The sequence below is a fragment of the Nomascus leucogenys genome, chromosome 24, assembly GCF_006542625.1.
Source record: "Nomascus leucogenys isolate Asia chromosome 24, Asia_NLE_v1, whole genome shotgun sequence".
NCBI lineage: Eukaryota > Metazoa > Chordata > Mammalia > Primates > Hylobatidae > Nomascus > Nomascus leucogenys.
In genome coordinates this window covers 27649820-27669888 of record NC_044404.1, presented here as the reverse complement: position 1 = coordinate 27669888, position 20069 = coordinate 27649820, and the positions used below count along the sequence as shown (strand labels likewise).

General features: G+C 43.4%; 1 protein-coding gene and 1 non-coding gene across 2 annotated transcripts in view; both read right to left on the bottom strand.

Moving 5' to 3' along the window:
• Positions 1-4943: 4943 nt before the first annotated feature.
• LOC115833085 lies at positions 4944-5049 on the bottom strand. The gene has a single exon (XR_004028536.1). It is a non-coding gene; the product is annotated as a U6 spliceosomal RNA (small nuclear RNA).
• A 94-nt stretch (positions 5050-5143) lies between these two features.
• Positions 5144-20069, bottom strand: part of STX12 (syntaxin 12) — a 52579-nt gene continuing 37653 nt past the window's right edge. Inside the window, exons 5-9 of the mRNA XM_003271683.3 lie at positions 19273-19316; positions 17306-17411; positions 11091-11163; positions 8937-9019; positions 5144-7309 (exon numbers count right to left, since the gene is read on the bottom strand). Coding sequence (XP_003271731.1) covers positions 7211-7309; positions 8937-9019; positions 11091-11163; positions 17306-17411; positions 19273-19316 — 405 coding nt within the window. The 3' untranslated portion in view covers positions 5144-7210. The remainder of the gene's footprint in view (positions 7310-8936; positions 9020-11090; positions 11164-17305; positions 17412-19272; positions 19317-20069) is intronic.

Genomic DNA, 20069 nt, shown 5'->3' with positions numbered 1-20069 from the left:
TACGGTGGTGGGCGCCTGTAGTCCCAGCTACTCGGGAGGCTGAGACAGGAGAATGGCATGAACCCGGGAGGCAGAGCTTGCAGTGAGCCGAGATCGCACCACTGCACTCTGGCCTGGGTGAAAGAGCAAGACTCCGTCTCAAAAAAAAAAAAAAAAAGAGACCATTAGCAGGGCCTCTGGTTTTAATGGCATTGTCTGTTGAGCACTTACCTGGGCAAGTATGTATTTTATATGGATCATCTCATTTAACCCTGACAATGCTCTTAAGTATTGTTATAATTCCAGAGGAGAGGCTCAGAGAGATTGAGTTGCCCAGCTTCACCCTAGAACAAGTGGTGAGTGGGATCAAAAACCTAAACCTATGTGATACCAAAGGCCGTGCTCATGAATCACTATTCTCTCTCACACTTCGATGTTGGTATAATTATATTTATTAGCATGCAACTGATGCCCCTCTTTTTCACTTTTTTTTTTTTTTTTTTTTTGAGACAGAGTCTCGCTCTGTCGCCCAGGCTGGAGTGCAGTGGTACGATCTCGGCTCACTGCAAGCGCCGCCTCCCGGGTTCACGCCATTCTCCTGCCTCAGCCTCTCCGCGTAGCTGGGACTACAGGCGCCCGCCACCACGCCCGGCTAATTTTTTTGTATTTTTAGTAGAGACGGGGTTTCACCGTATTAGCCAGGATGGTCTCGATCTCCTGACCTCGTTATCCGCCCGCCTCAGCCTCCCAAAGTGTTGGGATTACAGGCGTGAGCCACTGCGCCCAGCCTCTTTTTCACTTTTGTAGACGCCTTGGGAGGATTATCTGACCAGTTTTTCCTTTTTAAAATAAATCAATTGCTAAGTTCCTGTTCATCCAGAAAGAGGCACTGCTCAGCAAGTTAAAGAATCTATGATGAAAGTAGTTCTTTTCTTGCTTCCATGCTACTGGTTCTGTAGAAAATCAGCCTATTCAAAAGATTTTTGCCCTTGATGAAGTCTCCAGCCCTCAAGATTTAACTGCAATATAACTTGGAGCAAGACGATCAAAAAAGTAACTGCAATATAACATTGACTTGGATTTTAAGATTATCAACTCTTAGGTAGATTGGAGAAACACCTGTTCCTCTGGTCTTTAAAGCACAATAAACTTATCCAGCAAGGATGGCGACTAATCAGATCACTTATCAAATGGCCTGTTAATATCCTCCTTTTCAGCCTTGTGATCCCAAAGTAAGACTAGGCTGATTGGAAAAATTCAAATTCTAAACTTGGTTTCAAGAAAACAGAAATAATCCTATGTCCCCCTCTTCTGAATACAGGGCATGATTTTTTAGAAGGAATTAGTCCCAAAAGTTTTTGAGTCTAACGGAAAAGAACAAGACACTTTTACCTACAGAAATTGCGTGGGCCTTTGAGGTTCTATGCTCCTTTTAGGCATAACGTGGTGTTGAAGCCATTTCTAGTTAGCAGTGACCTGATAGCATCTTATGGCAACTTTGTATTTCAACTTCTCAGCTTGTGTGATCCTTCTATTGCTGACTGTAGCCCCAGGAAACCTAAAAGCTACATCTTACCTTTCTAATTCTTTACTCCTTGGCCACGTTCTGTTTCTAGCACAGTAGATGTTCACACGTGGCACCTTATGCTTACCTAGGCCCTCATAAAGCAAAATGCTCTTTGTTTGGGCACCAATGATGTCAGCGTAGACCAGCAAACTAGAGAGCAGCAATCTAGGTCCTTAACCTTTTAAAATAGACTGGTGCACTAGCTGCCTTTGGATTTTGGTATCTCAATAAAGAGATTAATATGTTGGCCTTTGGTAGATTTCCTTAGAATAAGATCTAAAGACATTAGGAGCATATTGAGGTCGGGAAACTTTTTAAAATTTTTAAATTATTATGTTTTGAGACGAATCTTACTCTGTCACCTAGGCTGGAGTGCAGTGGCAGGATTTCAGCTCACTGCAACCTCCACCTCCCAGGTCAAGCAATTCTCCTGTCTCACCTTCCCAAGTAGCTGGGATTACAGGCATGTGCCACCATACACGGGATTGCACCATGTTGGTGAGGCTGGTCTCGAACTCCCAACTTCAGGTGATCCGCCTGCCTCAGCTTCCCAAAGTGCTGGGATTACAGATGTGAGCCACCGTGCCCTGCCAGAAAAAGTCTTGCTTTCGCCTCCCAGGCTGGAGTGCAATGGTGTGATTTCAGCTCACTGCAACCTCCACCCGCCAGGTTTAAGTGATTCTCCTGCCTCAGCCTCCCGAGTAGCTGGGATTACAGGCACACACCACCACACCTGACTTGTTTTTGTATTCTTATTTATTATTGTATCATTTTTTTCTTTTTGAGATGGAGTTTCGCTCTTGTCGCCCAGGCTGGAGTGCAGTGACACAAACTTGGCTCACTGCAACGTCCACCTCTCGGGTTTAAACAATTCTCCTGCCTCAGCCTCCCGAGTAGCTGGGATTACAGGTGCCTGCTATCATGCCCAGCTAATTTTTGTATTTTTAGTAGAGACAGGGTTTCACCATGTTGGCCAGGCTGGTCTCAAACTCCTGACCTCAGATGATCCACCTGCCTTGGCCTCCCAAAGTGCTAGGATTATGCTGGGATTACAGGCACGAACCACCATATCCAGCCTAGTTTTTGTATTGTTAGTACAGACAGGGTTTCACCACGTTGGCCAGGCTGGTCTCGAACTCCTGACCTCAGGTGATCCACCCGCCTCAGTCTCCCAAAGTGCTGGGATTACAGGCATGAGTCACTGTGCCTGGCCCTAACTATGCTTTGAAAAGCAGGGAAGCAGCAGGTGATTCGCAGCCTTAGGGAACAGAATGGACTGAGATCTGAGTTGGGCTCTGGTCTGCAATTAGTGACCAAAAGCAGAAGCTGTATTCCCATGACTGAGGACAGTCTCTGAGTAGAAAAAAAAAAAATACTGAATAGAGGCTGCTCAGAATGTTTTACTTTGCATAGACTGAACGGTAATTTCATTTTGATATTTTGCACTGCGGTGGGTGAACACTCCCATCCCTACCCCTTAGCAAAACACACACACGTGCGTACACACACACACAGACATACACTCCCCTGGGAGTATCTGTCTAGCATCTAGCAAGTTCTTATTCTGGAACATTCCCAGATTAAGTAGCCACAGTAATATTTCTACTTTACCTTATACTTTATACAGTATCATAGTTTTTTTTCTTTTTCTTTTTTTTTTTTTTTTTGAGACACGGTCTCTGTTGCCCAGGCTGGAGTGCAGTGGTGCTATCTTGGCTCAATGCAACACCCACCACCCGGGTTCAAGCAAAGCTCATGCCTTAGCCTCCTGAGTAGCTGAGATTACAGGCGTGCGCCACCATGCCTGGCTAATTTTTGTAATTTTAGTAGAGGCAAAGTTTCATCATGTTGTCCAGGCTGGTCTTGAACTCCTGGCCTCAAGTGATCCACCTGCCTTGGCCTCTCAAAGTGCTGGGATTACAGCCGTGAGCCACTGTGCCCAGCCCATAGTTTTATTAATAATTCATTGGAAGAGAAAATGCTAGATCTACCCAGTACTCCTAGGATAATTGATAAAGGAAGTAGAAAAGGGGATGATGGCTCACGCCTGTAATCTCAGCACTTTGGGAGGCCGAGGTGGGCGGATCACGAGGCCAGGAGATCAAGACCATCTGGACTAACACGGTGAAACCCCGTCTCTACTAAAAATACAAAAAATTAGCCGGGCATGGTGGCGGGCACCTGTAGTTGCAGCTACTGGGGAGGCTGAGGCAGGAGAATGGCGTGAACCCAGGAGGCGGAGCTTGCAGTGAGCAGAGATAATGCCACTGTACTCCAGCCTGGGCAACAGAGTGAGACTCCGTCTCAAAAAAGAAAAAAAAAAAGAAAAAGGGATGAGAAAATGAAAGCAAGATAGAGGCAAAAATACAATTTGTATGTTCACACTAAACTGCTGTGGGTCTTTATAATCAGAGAATTTTGTAGCTGGAAAAGAGGGAAAAGAGCTACCGAGAAAACTTGGGGCCTAAAGGTTAAGTTACTTTTTCTTTTTTTTCCCGGAGACGGAGTCTTGCTCTATTGCCCAGAGCTAGAGTGCAATGGCATGATCTTGGCTTACTGCAACCTCTACCTCCCGGGTTCAAGCAACTCTCTTGCCTCAGCCTCCCAAGTAGCTGGGATTACAGGTGTGCGCCACCATGCCTGGCCAATTTTTGTATTTTTAGGAGAGATGGAGTTTCACCATGTTGGCCAGACTGGTCTTTAACTCCTGACCTCGTGATCTGCCCGCCTCAGCCTCCCAAAGTGCTGGGATTACAGGCATGAGCCACCGCACCCAGCCATAAGTGACTTTTACAAGTACCCTCAGCAAGTTAACGGCAGAGCTAAGGTCTTTTGTACCCCAGTCTAGTTTCTGACATCCAAACCAACGTTTTTCAACCACAGTTACAAGTAAGAATTACCTGGGGCCTTTAAAAATCCCTATGCCCAAGCTATACTCCAGACTAAATTAAAATCTTGGAGTTGTGGGACCGAGGTATCACTATTTATTTTTTATTTTTTTAGCAAGAAGAGAAGCACAGAGAATATTTTTAAAAAAATATAGAGCACTTCAGCCAGGCGCCAGTGGCTCAGGCCTGTAATTGCAGCACTTTGGGAAGCTGAGGTGGGCAGATCACTTGAGGTCAGGAGTTCCAGACCAGCCTGGCTAACATGGTGAAACCCCATGTCTACTAAAAATATATTTTAAAAAATGAGTCAGGCATCGTGGTGAGCACCTGTAATCCCAGATACTTGGGAGGCTGAAGCATGAGAATTGCTTGAACCCAGGAGGTGGAGGTTGCAGTGAGCTGAGATTGTGCCACTGCACTCCAGCCTGGGCGACAGAGTGAGACCCTGTCTCAAAAAAAAAAAAAAAAAAAAAAAAGTATATATATACATACACAGAGAGAGAGAGACAGAGAGAGAGAGAGAATTCGTGAATTTGCATGGCATCCTGGTGCAGGGGCCATGCTAATCTTCTCTGTATTGTTCCCATTTTATATATGTGCCACCAAAGTGGGCACTGTATTTTTTTAGTTTCTAATGTGAAGCCATGTTAAAAACTGCTGTCCTAGATCGTGATGCTCCCAGTGATAATCAAGGCACAGATAAGGAGAATTCTGTGAATAGGTTTATTAGGACCACCTAGGAGAACCTCTTTGGCAACTACCACAAATTCTAGGCCATTTAAAATCCAGGCCAAGTTCATATTTGCTCTCCATGATCACCATTACAACAACCACGGGTCACATAGTATTACAGAACAGAAGCATGGTCACTTTATTTTACCCAAATGCAAATCGTTTTTCACAACCAAGACTTTTTTCTTTCCTACAATGTTACAAATGATGTATCCACGTCCGACTGTAATTTGGAGTTAAACAGTGATCACAGAACCAAGGATTATCTCTGAAGCTGCTCTTTGGGCCACGGTACCACCCCAACAGCTCTAGCCTGTTGTTCTTTTTTTAAATTAAAAAATCAGTTTAAGAAAATGGAGATGGAGTCCTGCTATACTGCCCAGGCTGATCTTGAACTCTTGGGCTCAGACATACCGATACACTGATCCTCCCGCCTCAGCCTTCCAAAGTGTTGGGATTACAAGTGTGAGCCATTGCGCTCAGCCATCTCTACACACTGTTTTTCAAGGAAAGGCAGCTACACCTAATTCCGTCCCAAACCAACCCTGACCTGGTGTCCAGTTTTCTTGGAAGTCTCCATTTTTCCATGATAGCACATTACCTAATACCACATTAGGATGTTAACTCATAAAAACATACTACAAAAGCTTTAAAAAACATTTATTTGTATTAAGTAAGTGCAAGAGTGCAAAGAAACTTATGCATTTGGGCCTTTGTTTCCCTACCGTTCACATTAGTTTAGTTTAGAAGATCAAGTATAATAACAGAAGGAGAATAGAAGAAATGAATATAAATATACTCAGAGTAGCCAAATCCTCGAATTCACTAAAGGATGAACCAAAGTTCTTGGCCAGATTCACATTTATGTGGGAGCCTAAACAAATTATGTTCCCTTTAACTGTTCTAGGCCTGTGGAAAAGGGAAGTGGACAACATTTATATTACAAGACAGTAATTTTATTGAAACATCTTTGTTTTGTCTAAAACTATGCATGGAGATATTAATCTCTTGTTTATAAATTAGGTTAAATCTAACATCACTATTTGAAACCAGTATTATTTACAAAAATGAACCTCTTCTTTGCTTCGTTGTTGGTTCACAGGAATAATTTTAAACCAACCTCAATCTATCTTTAAAAATCTTCCTGCCTTCAAATGCCCAGCAACCCTTAGAAGGTAGGGGCAGCCCTTTGACAGCAACATTCATCATTCACCAGGAATGTAGAAGCACAAGTGAACAACAACAACAAGAAGATTAAATCATTCCCAACAATTCCTATTTGCTTTTCCAAAGCATGCTGTGTCTAATTCTGCCTTTCTATGCAGACAGGTGGGAGAGGGAGCCCATAGAGTATGTTAATATTAATTAAATTAACTTCTTTTAAAAGCTAACAGGATGGCTTAGTGTGGATGAGGATGAACTGCTGTGGATGACACTAGCAGATAATAAAGTAAACTTTAAACCCAGGTTAGTAACATGTACTCCAGTAACTGACCAGCTCAGATAGACTTCTCATTTACTCTGGATCACATGTACAATTTTTTACCTTCCAATTAAATATAGGGCCAAAATCTTTCAAAATAGAGAATAGGCTTCTTAGAAATTCAAATAAAAATGTTAAATAATAAAAACTAGTGGCCCATTATAGTTTCTGACAGACTCCAATATACTGGGTACCAGAAAGTAACTCTATCTCAGATGCTAGTAAAAAGGGTAAATTTTGTATATACATAAAAGACAATATTATGAGACTGTAGTGTCATTTGTCAAAACAAGAATATCTAGAATGGAATTTTCAGTAAACACTTGGGATGAAGGGCAATCAGAATACAAGAGGAAGCAAAATCCACATAAGTTAATTCCTAATTTGAGAAATCAATAGAATCAATAAATTGATAAATACTGTCTCCACAGGTCACGAATTCCAAAGACTAGTTAGTAGTTAGTTTCTAACTAAATGATTACAGGACGTTCTGGTATATGCTGTCTTTTTGTGATCAGTTTGTTCTTGAAAACAGCTCAGCGGGAGAAAGATCGGAGGCAATCACTTCGTTTTATAAACTAGCCAGATAATAAATCCCAAGATTACAATAATCACTGACAGGACAAGCACCAGGATACACATCTTCTTGCGAGATTTTTTCTGAGGAAAGAAATATGTAAACAAGACACTCATGAAACAAGTAAAATTTGTATGTGTAAGACTCTAAGAATGCTTCATAAATCTGCCTCCTTGTAATTAAAGATTAACTCTATCCATGCAAAATTATGCAGAGACTTTCCCAGATATCTTAAGTCAGCAGCACTAGGTAGTAGTGCAAGTGTCTGTTTGTTTGTTTGTTTGGTGTTTGTTGTTTTTTTTTTTGAGACAGAGTCTCACTCCATCACCCAGGCTGGAGTGCCGTGGTGTGATCTTGGCTCACTGAAACCTCCACCTTCCAGGTTCAAGTGATTCTCGTGTCTCAGCCTCCTGAGCAGCTGGAATTACAGGCGTGTGCCACTATGCACAGCTAGTTTTTGTATTTTTAGTAGAGATGGGGTTTCACCAGTGTTGGCCAGGCTGATCTCGAACTCCTGACCTCAAATGATCTACCTGCCTCGGCTTCCCAAAGGGCTGGGTTAACAGGCGTGGGCCACCGCACCCAGCCGAGTAGTACAGCTTTCAAAGTTTTAATTCCAAGTCCCCACATACAATTTTGCAAAGGAGCTATACCTGTGCTGCCAGGCATTATTTGCAATAAAATATTTGTGCATGTGTATTTTAATAACATTTTATAATACGTATAAAACTGTTATGTTCATTGTAAAAAAAATACAGCAAGCAGAGGGAGAAAAAAAATCACCCCTAGATAATACCGTCAACATTTTGATTGTATTTCTTTCTGATTTGTTACTATGTATATTATTTGATATAACTGGGATCACACTGTATGATGTTTGATGTTTTTCCTTACTTAATGTTTAGTATAAACATTTTTCTGTTTAAACTCTTCATAAACATCTCTTAATTCCCATATGCAACAATGAGTGGATGTATATAATTTAATTATTCCCTTACTGTTGGACCCTAAATTAATCACCTAGTTTTTAAAGGAAACACTATTATTAAATACGAATTTCCTTATGAGCACTCCGAGGTAAAATACAGCTATTCCAGGAACACAGAAAACAACTGAAATGCTATTTATTTCTAAAAAGCCATGCAACACCAAATTGAAGGGAAGTGAGAAGGACTTCATTCACATTATTTGTACACTGAGATAAAGACTTGGATAAGTAAAAAAACCAGAGTTTCAACTAACATGTAGAAGGATTTCACTTTACAGGAATAGTTCCAGAATGATTACCCCTATTTATTCATATATAAATAGCAGTCGAAGTTGATTCTATGTCCATCCTCTATGGCAACAGTCAACACAAAGTATCTATGAAGTCTTCTACTTTAACTGGACTTCTTACTACCCTAATTGAAATACATTCAGCTGTTTGGGATATAAAATAGCCTCATAGCAGATTTAGGTATCATATTAGTGTATAGGGTTAGCTTTGCAGTTACTAGCCTTCTGGTAAGTTTATTCAAGGTGTGATTATTTTTTGTAGATCTATCTGCAAAGGAAAATAATAAAACTGGAACTGGGACTGCAATTATGACTACTTTCCTTTAGCTTAAACCTAAGCAAAAGGCTGCAGCTGTTCTCAATATGTCAATGTACTCTGATGGCCTAAAAAGTCTGCAACACAGAGTGACTTTCTTTGGTATCCACTTTTACCTGATAGTAAGCAGCTCGCTGTAACTGTTCAGTGGCTCTTTCGACGTGCACCTCTGAGCTTTCCACATTGGCTTCTATGCTATCTGCAAAAGGAAGGACAGAGGATGTTTTAACACAGTCAGATGTTTTAAGACTGCAAATTGAACAGATTTCTCATGTTACGTATCCTGGTTTCACTACCACTATCCAAACTATCCAGCCATGAAATCAAGTTACTACCTTGGTAAGAGACTAGCCCTATTCTTTGGAGAAAAAACAATGAATTTTTGGGGGCTATGAAGTATTTAACTTACCCATAAATGATTCATAAAAAATTATGTAGATACACATAGAGAAAGAGAGAAAGAATACATAATAAAGCAAATGGGGTAGAATGTTAACAAGAGGTAAATCTGGGTAAAGAGTATAAAGAAGGTCCTTGTAATATTTTTATTTTTGCTACTTTTTTTTTTTTTTTTTTTTTTAAGAGACGGGATCTCTGGCCGGGCGCGGTGGCTCAAGCCTGTAATCCCAGCACTTTGGGAGGCCGAAGTGGGTGGATCACGAGGTCAGGAGATCGAGACCATCCTGGCTAACACGGTGAAACCCCGTCTCTACTAAAAAATACAAAAAAATTAGCCGGGCGTGTTGGCGGGCGCCTGTGGTCCCAGCTACTCGGGAGGCTGAGGCAGGAGAATGGCGTGAACCCAGGAGGTGGAGGTTGCGGTGAGCCGAGATCGCGCCACCGCACTCCAGCCTGGGGGACAGAGAAAGACTCCGTCTCAAAAAAAAAAAAAAAAAAAAAAAAAAAAAAAAAGAGAGAGACGGGATATCTCACTCTGTCACCTAGACTGGAATGCAGTGGCACAATGATAGTTCACTGTAGCCTCCAACTCCTGGGCTCAAGTGATCTTCCCACCTCAGCCTCCTGAGTAGCTAGGACTACAGGTGCATGTTACTATGCCTGGCTAATTTTTTGGTAAAGACAGGGTCTCACTATGCCACCCACGCTAGTCTTGAACTCCTGGCTTCAAGTGATCCTCCCACCTCAGCCTCCCAAAGTGCTGGGATTACAGGCGTGAGCAACCATGCCCAGCCTATTTTTGCGACTTTTAATAAACTTGAAATTATTTCCATATAGAAAGCTTTAAAAAAAGAGTTACTGGCCAGGCATGGTGGCTCACGCCTGTAATCCCAGCACCTGGGAGGCCAAGGCGGGCAGATCACTTGAGGTCGAAAGTTCAAGACCAGCCTGACCAATATGGAGAAACCCTGTCTCTACTAAAACTACAAAATTAGCTGGGCGTGGTGGCGCATGCCTGTAATCCCAGCTACTCGGGAGGCTGAGGCAGGAGAATCGTTTGAACCCAGACGGTGGAGGTTGTGGTGAGCCAAGATCACACCATCGCACTCCATCCAGCCTGGGCAACAACAGCGAAACTCTATCTCAAAAAAAAAAAAAAAGAGTTACTAACCCCATAATTTTGCAAGTTTGTAGAGATAAAAGCTGGGAAGCTGAGAGCTAGTTCTCTAACAAAGACTTACAAAGAAGTCAATTGAACTGAGTATTCAGGAGGCCTCATTTAACTTCTACATTTGATAACATAAGAAAATTGCTAAGAAAAATAAATTGAGTAATTTTTAAAATGGCATTCCTAAACGTACTTTAATTCTATAGCTGATATGACTAACTACATTTTTTTTTTTTTTTTTAATTGAGACGAAGTCTCACTCTGTCACCCAGGCTGGAGCACAGTGGCGCAGTCTCGGCTCACTGCAACCTCTGCCTCCCGGGTTCAAGGGATTCTCCTGCCTCAGCCTCCCGAGTAGCTGGGACTACAGGTGCGTGCCACCAGGCCTAGCTAATTTCTTGTATTTTTAGAGAGACGGGTTTCACCGTGTTAGCCAGGATGGTCTCCATCTCCTGACCTCGTGATCTGCCCGCTTGGGCCTCCCAAAGTGCTGGGATTACAGGCCTGAGCCACCACGCCCGGCCTAACTCCTTTTTCTTTCTTTCTTTTTTTTTTTTAAGAGACAAATTCTCATTATGTTGCCCAGGTTGACTTCAAACTCCTAGATGGTGCTTCAGCCTCAGCCTTCTGAGTAGCTGGGATTACAGATGCATGCCAAATACTATCAACTCACCTTGAGGTTAAAGGTATCAATAATACATACCAATCAGATCACCCTGGTCATGGATCATCATGGCCAAATCTTTAAATATCTGATTGACATCCAAAATGTCAGCCTAAGGAAGACAAAAAACAATTAACTAACATTAAGCAACATGTTAGAAGATTTGTTTCCCTCATGTACCTAAAGTTTTACCTATTAACATGTGTGTTTTTTTTTTTTTTTTTTTTTTTTTTTGAGACGGAGTCTCGCTCTGTCGCCCGGGCTGGAGTGCAGTGGCGCAATCTCGGCTCACTGCAAGCTCCGCCTCCCGGGTTCACGCCATTCTCCTGCCTCAGCCTCTCCGAGTAGCTGGGACTACAGGCGCCCGCCACCACGCCCGGCTAATTTTTTTGTATTTTTAGTAGAGACAGGGTTTCACCGTGGTCTCGATCTCCTGACCTCGTGATCCGCCCGCCTCGGCCTCCCAAAGTGCTGGGATTACAAGCGTGAGCCACCGCGCCCGGCCTAACATGTGTGTTTTTAAGGCTCTATAAAGCATGCTTTCTCCATAAACAGAAAATAATCTATTGCTGCCTACCCAATATTGTAAAACAGAAGACAGATAAACTCACCCTTCAAGCAACATTAATTGGACATGCTACATGGGAACCAGTAAGAGTGCCCAAGTCCAAACAGTACAGCAGAAGGCTGGAGTGCTGATATAGACAAATTCTTGGTGTGATAGCCCTATGTGGAGACTGCTAGGCCTTGTGACAAAAGCCTGTTGAGTGCCTCCCGATGACAACCACTGGGACTTTGGACTACAGAATTTAAATATTTATACAAGATCTTGCTATCTGGGGAATGCAAGGAGGAGCTACAAGTAAGGAGCCTCTTTTCCCCTGGGATTGACTCTGGAACTGTGTGAGGAGCTGCTGGATTCTGTCATCACTGGACAATGCCCTATAGTAACTCCCAACTGACTGACAAAAAGCTGATGGTTTGTGGATAGCAGTTCCAAAGTGAATGGACTACATCCTATTTACTGCTCTGATCAAAGAACGTAAAAACAAATCAGCTCGGTGGCCTGAACTGCAGCTTGTTTTCCTAACAGCAGTGGAAGAATTTAACATTGGCAAAACCCCCTATATTTGGGTCTTTCTCCTTCCTTCCCTCCTTCTCTCCCTCCCTTACTTTTTTCTTCCTTTTCTTTCCTTCCTTCTTTCCTTCCTTCCTTCCTCCCTCCCTCCCTCTTTCCTTCCTTCTCTCCCTCTCCCTTCCCTTTCCTTCCCTCCCTCCCTCCCCTTCCTTCCTTTTTTCCCTCCCTCCCTTCCTTCTTTCTCCTCTCTCTTTCCTTCCTTCCTTTCTTTCTCTCTCTCTCTTTTTTTTTGAGATAGAGTCTTGCTCTGTCACTCAGGCTGGAGTGCAGTGGCACAATCTCATCTCACTGCAACCTCTACCTCCCGGATTCAAGCAATTCACCTGCCTCAGCCTCCTGAGTAGCTGGGATTACAGACCTGTGCCACCATGCCGGAATAATTTTTGTATTTTTAGTAGAGACCGGGTTTCACCATGTTGGCCAGGCTGGTCTTGAACTCCTGACATCGTGATCCACCGCCTTGGCCTCCCAAAGTGCTGGGATTACAGGCATCAGTCACCGTGCCTGGACTCCTCCCTCCCTCCCTCCTCTCTCTATCCCTCCCTCCCTCCTTCCCTTCCTGATCAGCCTGCCTCGGCCTCCCAAAGTGCTGGGATTATAGGTGTGATCCACCGCACCCAGCCTCCCTCCCTTCTTTCTATTTATTTTTATTTTTTACTTGTTTTTTTTGAGACAGAGTCTTGCTCTGTCATCCAGGCTGGAGTGCAGTGGCACAATCTCAGCTCCCTGCAACCTCCATCCCCTGGGTTCGAGCGATTCTCCTGCCTTATCCTCCCCAGTAGATGGGATTACAGTCGTGCACCACCACGCCCGGCTATTGTTTTTTTTTTTTTTTTTCTGAGGTGGAGTTTCCTTCTTGTTGCTAGGCTGGAGTGCAATGGTGCAGTCTCGGCTCACTGCAACTTCCGCCTCCTGGGTTCACGCAATTCTCCTGCCTCAGCCTCCCAGGTACCTGGGATTACAGGATGCACCACCATGCCTGGCTAATTCTTTATATTTAGTAGAGATGGGGTTTCACCACGTTGGTGAGGCTGGTCTCTAACTCCTGACCTCAGGTGATCCACCCGCTTTGGCCTCCCAAAGTGCTGGGATTACAGGCGTGAGCCACTTTGCCCGGCCCTAATTTTTGTATTTTTAGTAGAGACAGAGTTTCACCACGTTGGCCAGGCTGGTCTCGAACTCCTGACCTCAATTGATCTGCCTGCCTCGGCCTCCCAAAGTGCTGGGATTACAGGTGTGAGCCACCACGTCCGGCCTATATTTGAGTTTTTCTGACTCATGATCAGGCAGAAGAAAGACAATGGAAACCTGTCTTATTAAAGGGATGCTCATATGGGGCATGACCCTATGGAAATTTGAGGGCAATTCCCTTCCAGGTTTGAAGGGTTATTGGAATCATAACTTGGCAGGCATTTCAATCACTTGCTAAGAGTCTACCATAGTTGGGGTAGTCTGCTAGTTGCTGCGAATACAGCTAACTGGGGTGGACGTGGGGAATAAGTGCACAATAAAATAAATAAGAAGAAAGAGTACTATATAGGAAATGACTGAATTAATGGTATAGAAAGATATGGAGAAAAGGAAGACTTTGCAGAAGAGGTAAGACATGAGTTGTGCCTTCAAGCAAAGGAGAGGTCATAGAAACAGAAAGGCAACTCAGTTAAAGAGCAAATAACCTAGCTTTGCCGTAACATAGAATTTGTGTGTCAGAGTTTGGAAATTACTAGATACGAAAATTGAACCTAGGCTAAGGAACTTGGACTTTCCTCTGTTGAATATGAAATGATCCATTATACCCTGGCATCCATTACATTTCTTTCCTTAGCTCCATATGTCTCACTCCACTCTGCTATAACAGTACATTTGTCCCTTGGTATCCGCGGGGGATTGGTTCCAGGACTCCCTCCCTCTAAGTCACTGATATAAAATGGCACAGTATTTGCATATAACTTATGCCCATTCTCTCCTACATTCTAAATCGTCTCTATATTACTTATATAATGTTACATTACTATTTTATATTACATTACTATTTTACATAGCACTAACATTGTATTAGTAATGTACTAAACTAATATAATGTGTTATATAAAATACTGTTACACTGTATTGGTTTTTACATTTGTATTATTTTTATTGTTGTATTATTTTTTAGTTTTTTTTTAATATTTTCAATCCACGGTTGCTTGAGTCTGAGGATGTGAAACCTAAATACATCGAGGGCCAACTGTATTTTTTTTTTTTTTTTTTTTTGAGACAGAGTCTCACTCTGTTGCCAGGCTGGAGAGCAATTGCTCACTGCAACCTCCACCTCCCAGGTTCAAGCAATTCTCCTGCCTCAGCCTCCTGAGTAGCTGGGATTACAGGCATGCACCACCACACCCAGCTAATTTTTTGTGTTTTTAGTAGAGACAGGGTTTCACCATGTTGGTCAGGCTGGTCTTGAACTCCCGACCTCAGGTGATCCACTCGCCTCAGCCTCCCAAAGTGCTGGGATTACAGGCATGAGCCACCGCACCCGGCCAGTAATTTTTTTTTGAAGGAAGGATTATTATTATTATTTGAGACAGAGTCTTGCTCTGTTGCCCAGCCTGAATTGCAGTGGCATCACTGCAGCCTTGATCTCCTGGGCTCAAGTGATCCTTCTACCTCAGGCTCCTGAGTAGCTGGGACCATAGGTACATGTTACAGCACCCGGTTAATTTTTTATTTTTTGTAGAGGTAAGGTCTTGCTACACTGCCCAGGCTGGTCTTGAATTCCTGGGCTCAAGCAATCATCCTGCCTCAGCCTTCAACTTGCCGGGATTACAGGCATGAGCCACTGCACTTAGCCATATTTCTAATGTTAGACAATTAATTCAATTAGTAGTAGCAGTAGGTGAAAAAGAGTAAAGATATGACATTTTTGAAGGCAATAAAATAATCATAACTTAAGGATAAACTATCCCATCTAAAAACAGACACGACCAGCCTGGCCAAAATGGCAAAACCCCATCTCTACTAAAAATACAAAAATTAGCCAGGAGTGGTGGCGGGCACCTATAATCCCTGCTACTCGGGAGGCTGAGGCAGGAGAATCGCTTGAAGTCAGGAGGTGAAGGTTGCAGTGAGCCAAGAATGCACCACTGCACTCTAGCCTGGGTGGCAGAGTAAGACTCTGACTCAAAAAATAAATAATAAATAAATAAAAACAGACATTGATGGCCTTTAGGGCAGTGGGTCTCCACCCTGGCTGCACATTATAATCACCTGGGGGAACTTTTTAAAAAAATACCCATGCACGGCCGGGCGCAGTGGCTCACGCTTGTAATCCCAGCACTTTGGGAGGACAAGGTGGGCGGATCACGAGGTCAGGAGATCGAGACCACGGTGAAACCCCGTCTCTACTAAAAATACAAAAAATTAGCCGGGCGTGGTGGCGGGCACCTGTAGTCCCAGCTACTCAGAGAGGCTGAGGCAGGAGAATGGCGTGAACCCGGGAGGCGGAGCTTGCAGTGAGCCGAGACTGCACCACTGCACTCCAGCCTGGGCGACACAGCAAGACTCCGACTTAAAAAAAAAAAAAAACAAAAAAACCCATGCCCAGGGCCTCATGCCCAGAAATTATGATTTATTAGTTTGAACCATATAAAATAATGGATATTTGCCCATTTTTAACATACAATAAACAGGAATTTCACATTATCCCATCAAATAATTAGTGGCAGATGAGAGCTGGGGCATTAAAAAAAATCTTCTCCAGGTGTTCCTCCTGTGCAGTCACGGTTCGGAACCACTGCCACAGATGGAGGCCAAGGAGGAGCTCAAAATTTCCCTCTCGCCTTTTCTCCTCCCCCGATCCCAGCAATGGCAGCCTTCTACCTTCAGAGAAAACTAAACTGGAGAAAACTCAGGTTTAAGGATATTTTAGCTGGGCACAGTGGTTCATGCCAGTAATGCCAGCACTTTGGGAGGCTGAATCAGCAGGCAGATCACTGGAGGTCAGAAGTTCAAGACCAGCCTGGCCAACATGGCAAAACCTGTCTCTACTAAAAATACAAAAATTAGCCGGGTGTGGTGGCACGTACTTGTAGTCTCGGCTATTCAGGAGGCTGAGGCAGGAGAATCGCTTGAACCCGGGAGAGGGAGGCTGCAGTGAGCTGAGATAGCGTCATTGCACTCCTGCCTGGGCGACAGAGCAAGACTCAGTCTTGAAAAAAAAAAAAGGATATTTTGTTAGTCACTGTGCAAAATTAAAGTTGAAAGCTCAGTTAGTTAAGAAAGGCCTGCAGACTTCTCCCTCAACCTCCACCTCAAAAACTGTTTCTATTTCTCTGACTCACTGAAGGGATAGGATCTACAACTTGGGATTAGACTTCAGGATATACAAAAATGGAGCAAGACTTTTGGCCTGCCTTTATTTTGGGCTCTTCAGACTAAGCGAAGGGGCTCTCCATGGAGTCCTGCCTAACCCGGAGGTTGGCATTGAGATATGAGGTCAAAGTTCTAATGAGCAATAAAATATCTGTCTGCCTTGTTCTGTTCTCCATGTACATTTCTCCAGGAGAAGTAAGATGTGGTGATCCGTATAAGATGTGATTGAGGAAAGGATTTGAGTACTCCTGGGCACCAAGGCCAATACCATTATAACAGTAGTTCATGCCAGGAGCGGTGACTCACGCCTGTAATCCCAGCACTTTGGGAGGCCGATGAGGGTGGATCACCTGAGGTCGTGAGTTCAAGACCAGCCTGACCAACATGGAGAAACCCCGTCTCTACTAAAAATACAAAATTAGCCAGGTGTCGTGGCACATGCCTGTAATCCCAGCTACTCGGGAGGCTGAGGCAGGAGAATCGCTCGAACCCAGGAGGCAGAGGTTGCAGTGAGCCAAGATCGCACCATTGCACTCCAGCCTGGGCGACAAGAGCGAAATTCCGTCCAAGAAAAAACAAAACAAACCAAAACAAAAAACAGTAGTTCAAACCCACCACGATTACATTGAGACAGAAAAAATACAAATCACACAATGACACATTTTATGCTTTTTCATAATCACTAAGAGAATTAAAGTGAACTAACGAGTTCAGATACCTGCAGACACACTGAGTCAAACAAAAAACATGACCTGGCTCTCACCTCCAGCTGCCGAATTGCCGTTTCTCTTTCTTTAATAAGCTCCAAATCCTGCTCGGTGATGGCCACCTCATCCTCCTGGCTCTGCATCTGGTTCCACTCCTCATGGCTGCAGGGAGACAGGCACGCTAGGTGATTTCTCCTCTCAAAGGCAGAACAAGACATATCTCCAACACCTCTACTGCCAGCAGAACCTATGCAAAGACATTACCAGGGCTCCACTCCTCTGCTATCAATAAGGAGGGCCACATTCTTCATATCCAGAAGCAAAGAGCTGATGATATCAGGAAGACAAAGACTCAGCTTCCATGGGCAAAGCTGACATGTAGCAGAATTATGAGGGATGGGACTCCTGGCTGTTTCCATTTAGGGGTATACTCTGTAATCTCACTGGGGCTTGCCAGACAAGGAGAGTAGCCAGAGATTTGAACTCATTGAATTATGTTGCACCATCATCTTCCAGGGCACTCTCAAAGTGCAAGCTGCATTGGTACCTTCAGTACTAAGTGGGTGGAGAAGAGCAAGCTAAGTGACCTATCAGTGCTTTGCCAGTTAGTTCAAAAGAATCACATCTCCTGGTTTTCTGAAATTTCCTTGAGGTTATGCTTTGGGTTAAATACCTCTTAACAGGCCAGGCGTGGTGGCTCACGCCTGTAATCCTAGCACTTTGGGAGTCTGAGGCAGGAGGACTGCTTGAGGCCAGGAGTTCAAGACCAACCTGGCTAACATAGCAAAACCCTCATCTCTATTAAAAAACAATCCATAAAAAACCCTCTTAACAGAAAGCTAGTGAAATGTCATAACTCTTTTTTTAAAAGTTTTTTTAGAAATGGGGGTCTTGCTTTGTTGCCCAGGCTGGTCTCAAACTCCTGGCTTCAAGCTATCCTCCTGCCTCAACCTACCAAAGTGCTGAGATTACAGGCTTGAGCCGCCATGCCTGGCTTTTTTTTTTTTTTTTTTTTTTTTTTTGAGACGGAGTTTCGCTCTTTCGTCCAGGCCGGAGTGAAGTGGCACTTACTTCACTCCACTCCCCAGGTTCAAGAGATTCTCCTGCCTCAGCCTCGAGAGTAGCTGGGATTATAGGCGCCTGCCTCTACGCCCAGCTAATTTTTGTATTTTAGTAGAGATGGGGTTTCGCCATGTTGGCCAGGCTTTTCTCGAACTCTTGACCTCAGGTGATCCACCCGCCTCAGCCTCCCAAAGTGCTGAGATTACAGGCTTGAGCCACCATGCCCCACCGCCTCTTTATTTTCAAGCATTTAAAAGGAAAACATATTACTTATTATACTAGATATAAAACACTTTGAAATTCCATTATTATGTGTTTTCCCAACAGTGTCATAAATCATCCTTCACCTCTACAATCTTTAAATAACGTCCTCTACATGCTAGAGATACAGAGTCCTCAGGCCTTTGAGGTGCTCTTAGTGTAGTGGGGAGGGATGGATGTGTATCTATGCTAAAACGTATCAAGTTCTGAACTAATACCACAAATACCCTTCTATGGGATTAGTTTGGAGAAGTTAAGAACATCATTCAGATACAAATTGTCTGGTTTCCCTCTTAATACTCCTAGAAGGATGAATTGCTTCCATTTTATAAATGAGTAAAGAGACCCAAGAACTCTGATGGGTTTAAATCTGAATTAGAGGTAAAATGACTTAGACTTCCTAATCTGTAGACATGTGGGTTCATACTTAATCCTAGGGAGTCAAGCTCTCTGCTTAACACATAGACATCAATGGTTTCTTGGGATTTTTTATTCACCTTGAAATTACTCCTTCCAATAACTCAAAGAGCTTGGAAAAGCCCATGGTTTTGCCTTTTTATTCTGTGGATTATGTTATCCACCCCAGGTGCCCCCTTATTTTTGCCCTCTATTTTTTCATTGATTTTTAAAATTAATAGAAATATAACGAGATAGATTCCCATCTCAACTATTCAGCAGGTTGTATGAATAATTCTATTACCTGTCAAATGAGACCAGCTGCTCCTCTCTTTGCCTCTCTTCTGCCTAGAAAGTAGATGGTATTATTGCTGCTGTCATCCAGAAACACATCACAGACACACAAAACAAGGGCTTCCTTAGCACAGTATAAAGAAGCAACATCCTTCGACACCCACAGAATCTGTAAGATTACACAGGACTCTGGCAATCTGTCTCAACTAAGAAGTGGGTGTAAAGTTGTTAAAGAAAATCTGCATTCCAGTCTGAGTCCTGAACAGAAACCATACTGAACAGGGTGGAGGATAATATGGGTAGGAGAAAGGGCTAAAAATAAAAATAACAACAATAAAATACTTTAAAATTTAGGGGGAGGTAGATAAAGTTGCAAGAATACAAAACTTCAGAACATGTAAAAATTTTTTAAATGGACACAGCATATTGGGCACTAAAGCAGATTCACTTCAAAAATCAGTCTAATGTAAATGTTGTTACCTTTTTTTCTCCTAAGGTTTTTTGATTTTTACTGATGTGTGGTCAAGAGTATATGAGATCTGGCCGGGCGCAGTGGCTCACGCCTATAATCCCAGCACTTTGGCAGGCTGAGGTGGGCAGATCACAAGGTCAGGAGTTCAAGACCAGCCTGGCCAATACGGGGAAACCCCGTCTCTACTAAAAATACAAAAAAAATTAGCTGGATGTGGTGGTGGGCACCTGTAGTCCCAGCTACTCAGGAGGCTAAGGTAGGAGAATTGAATCTGGCAGGCGGAGGTTGCAGTGAGCTGAGATTGCGCCACTGCACTCCAGCCTGGACAACAGAGC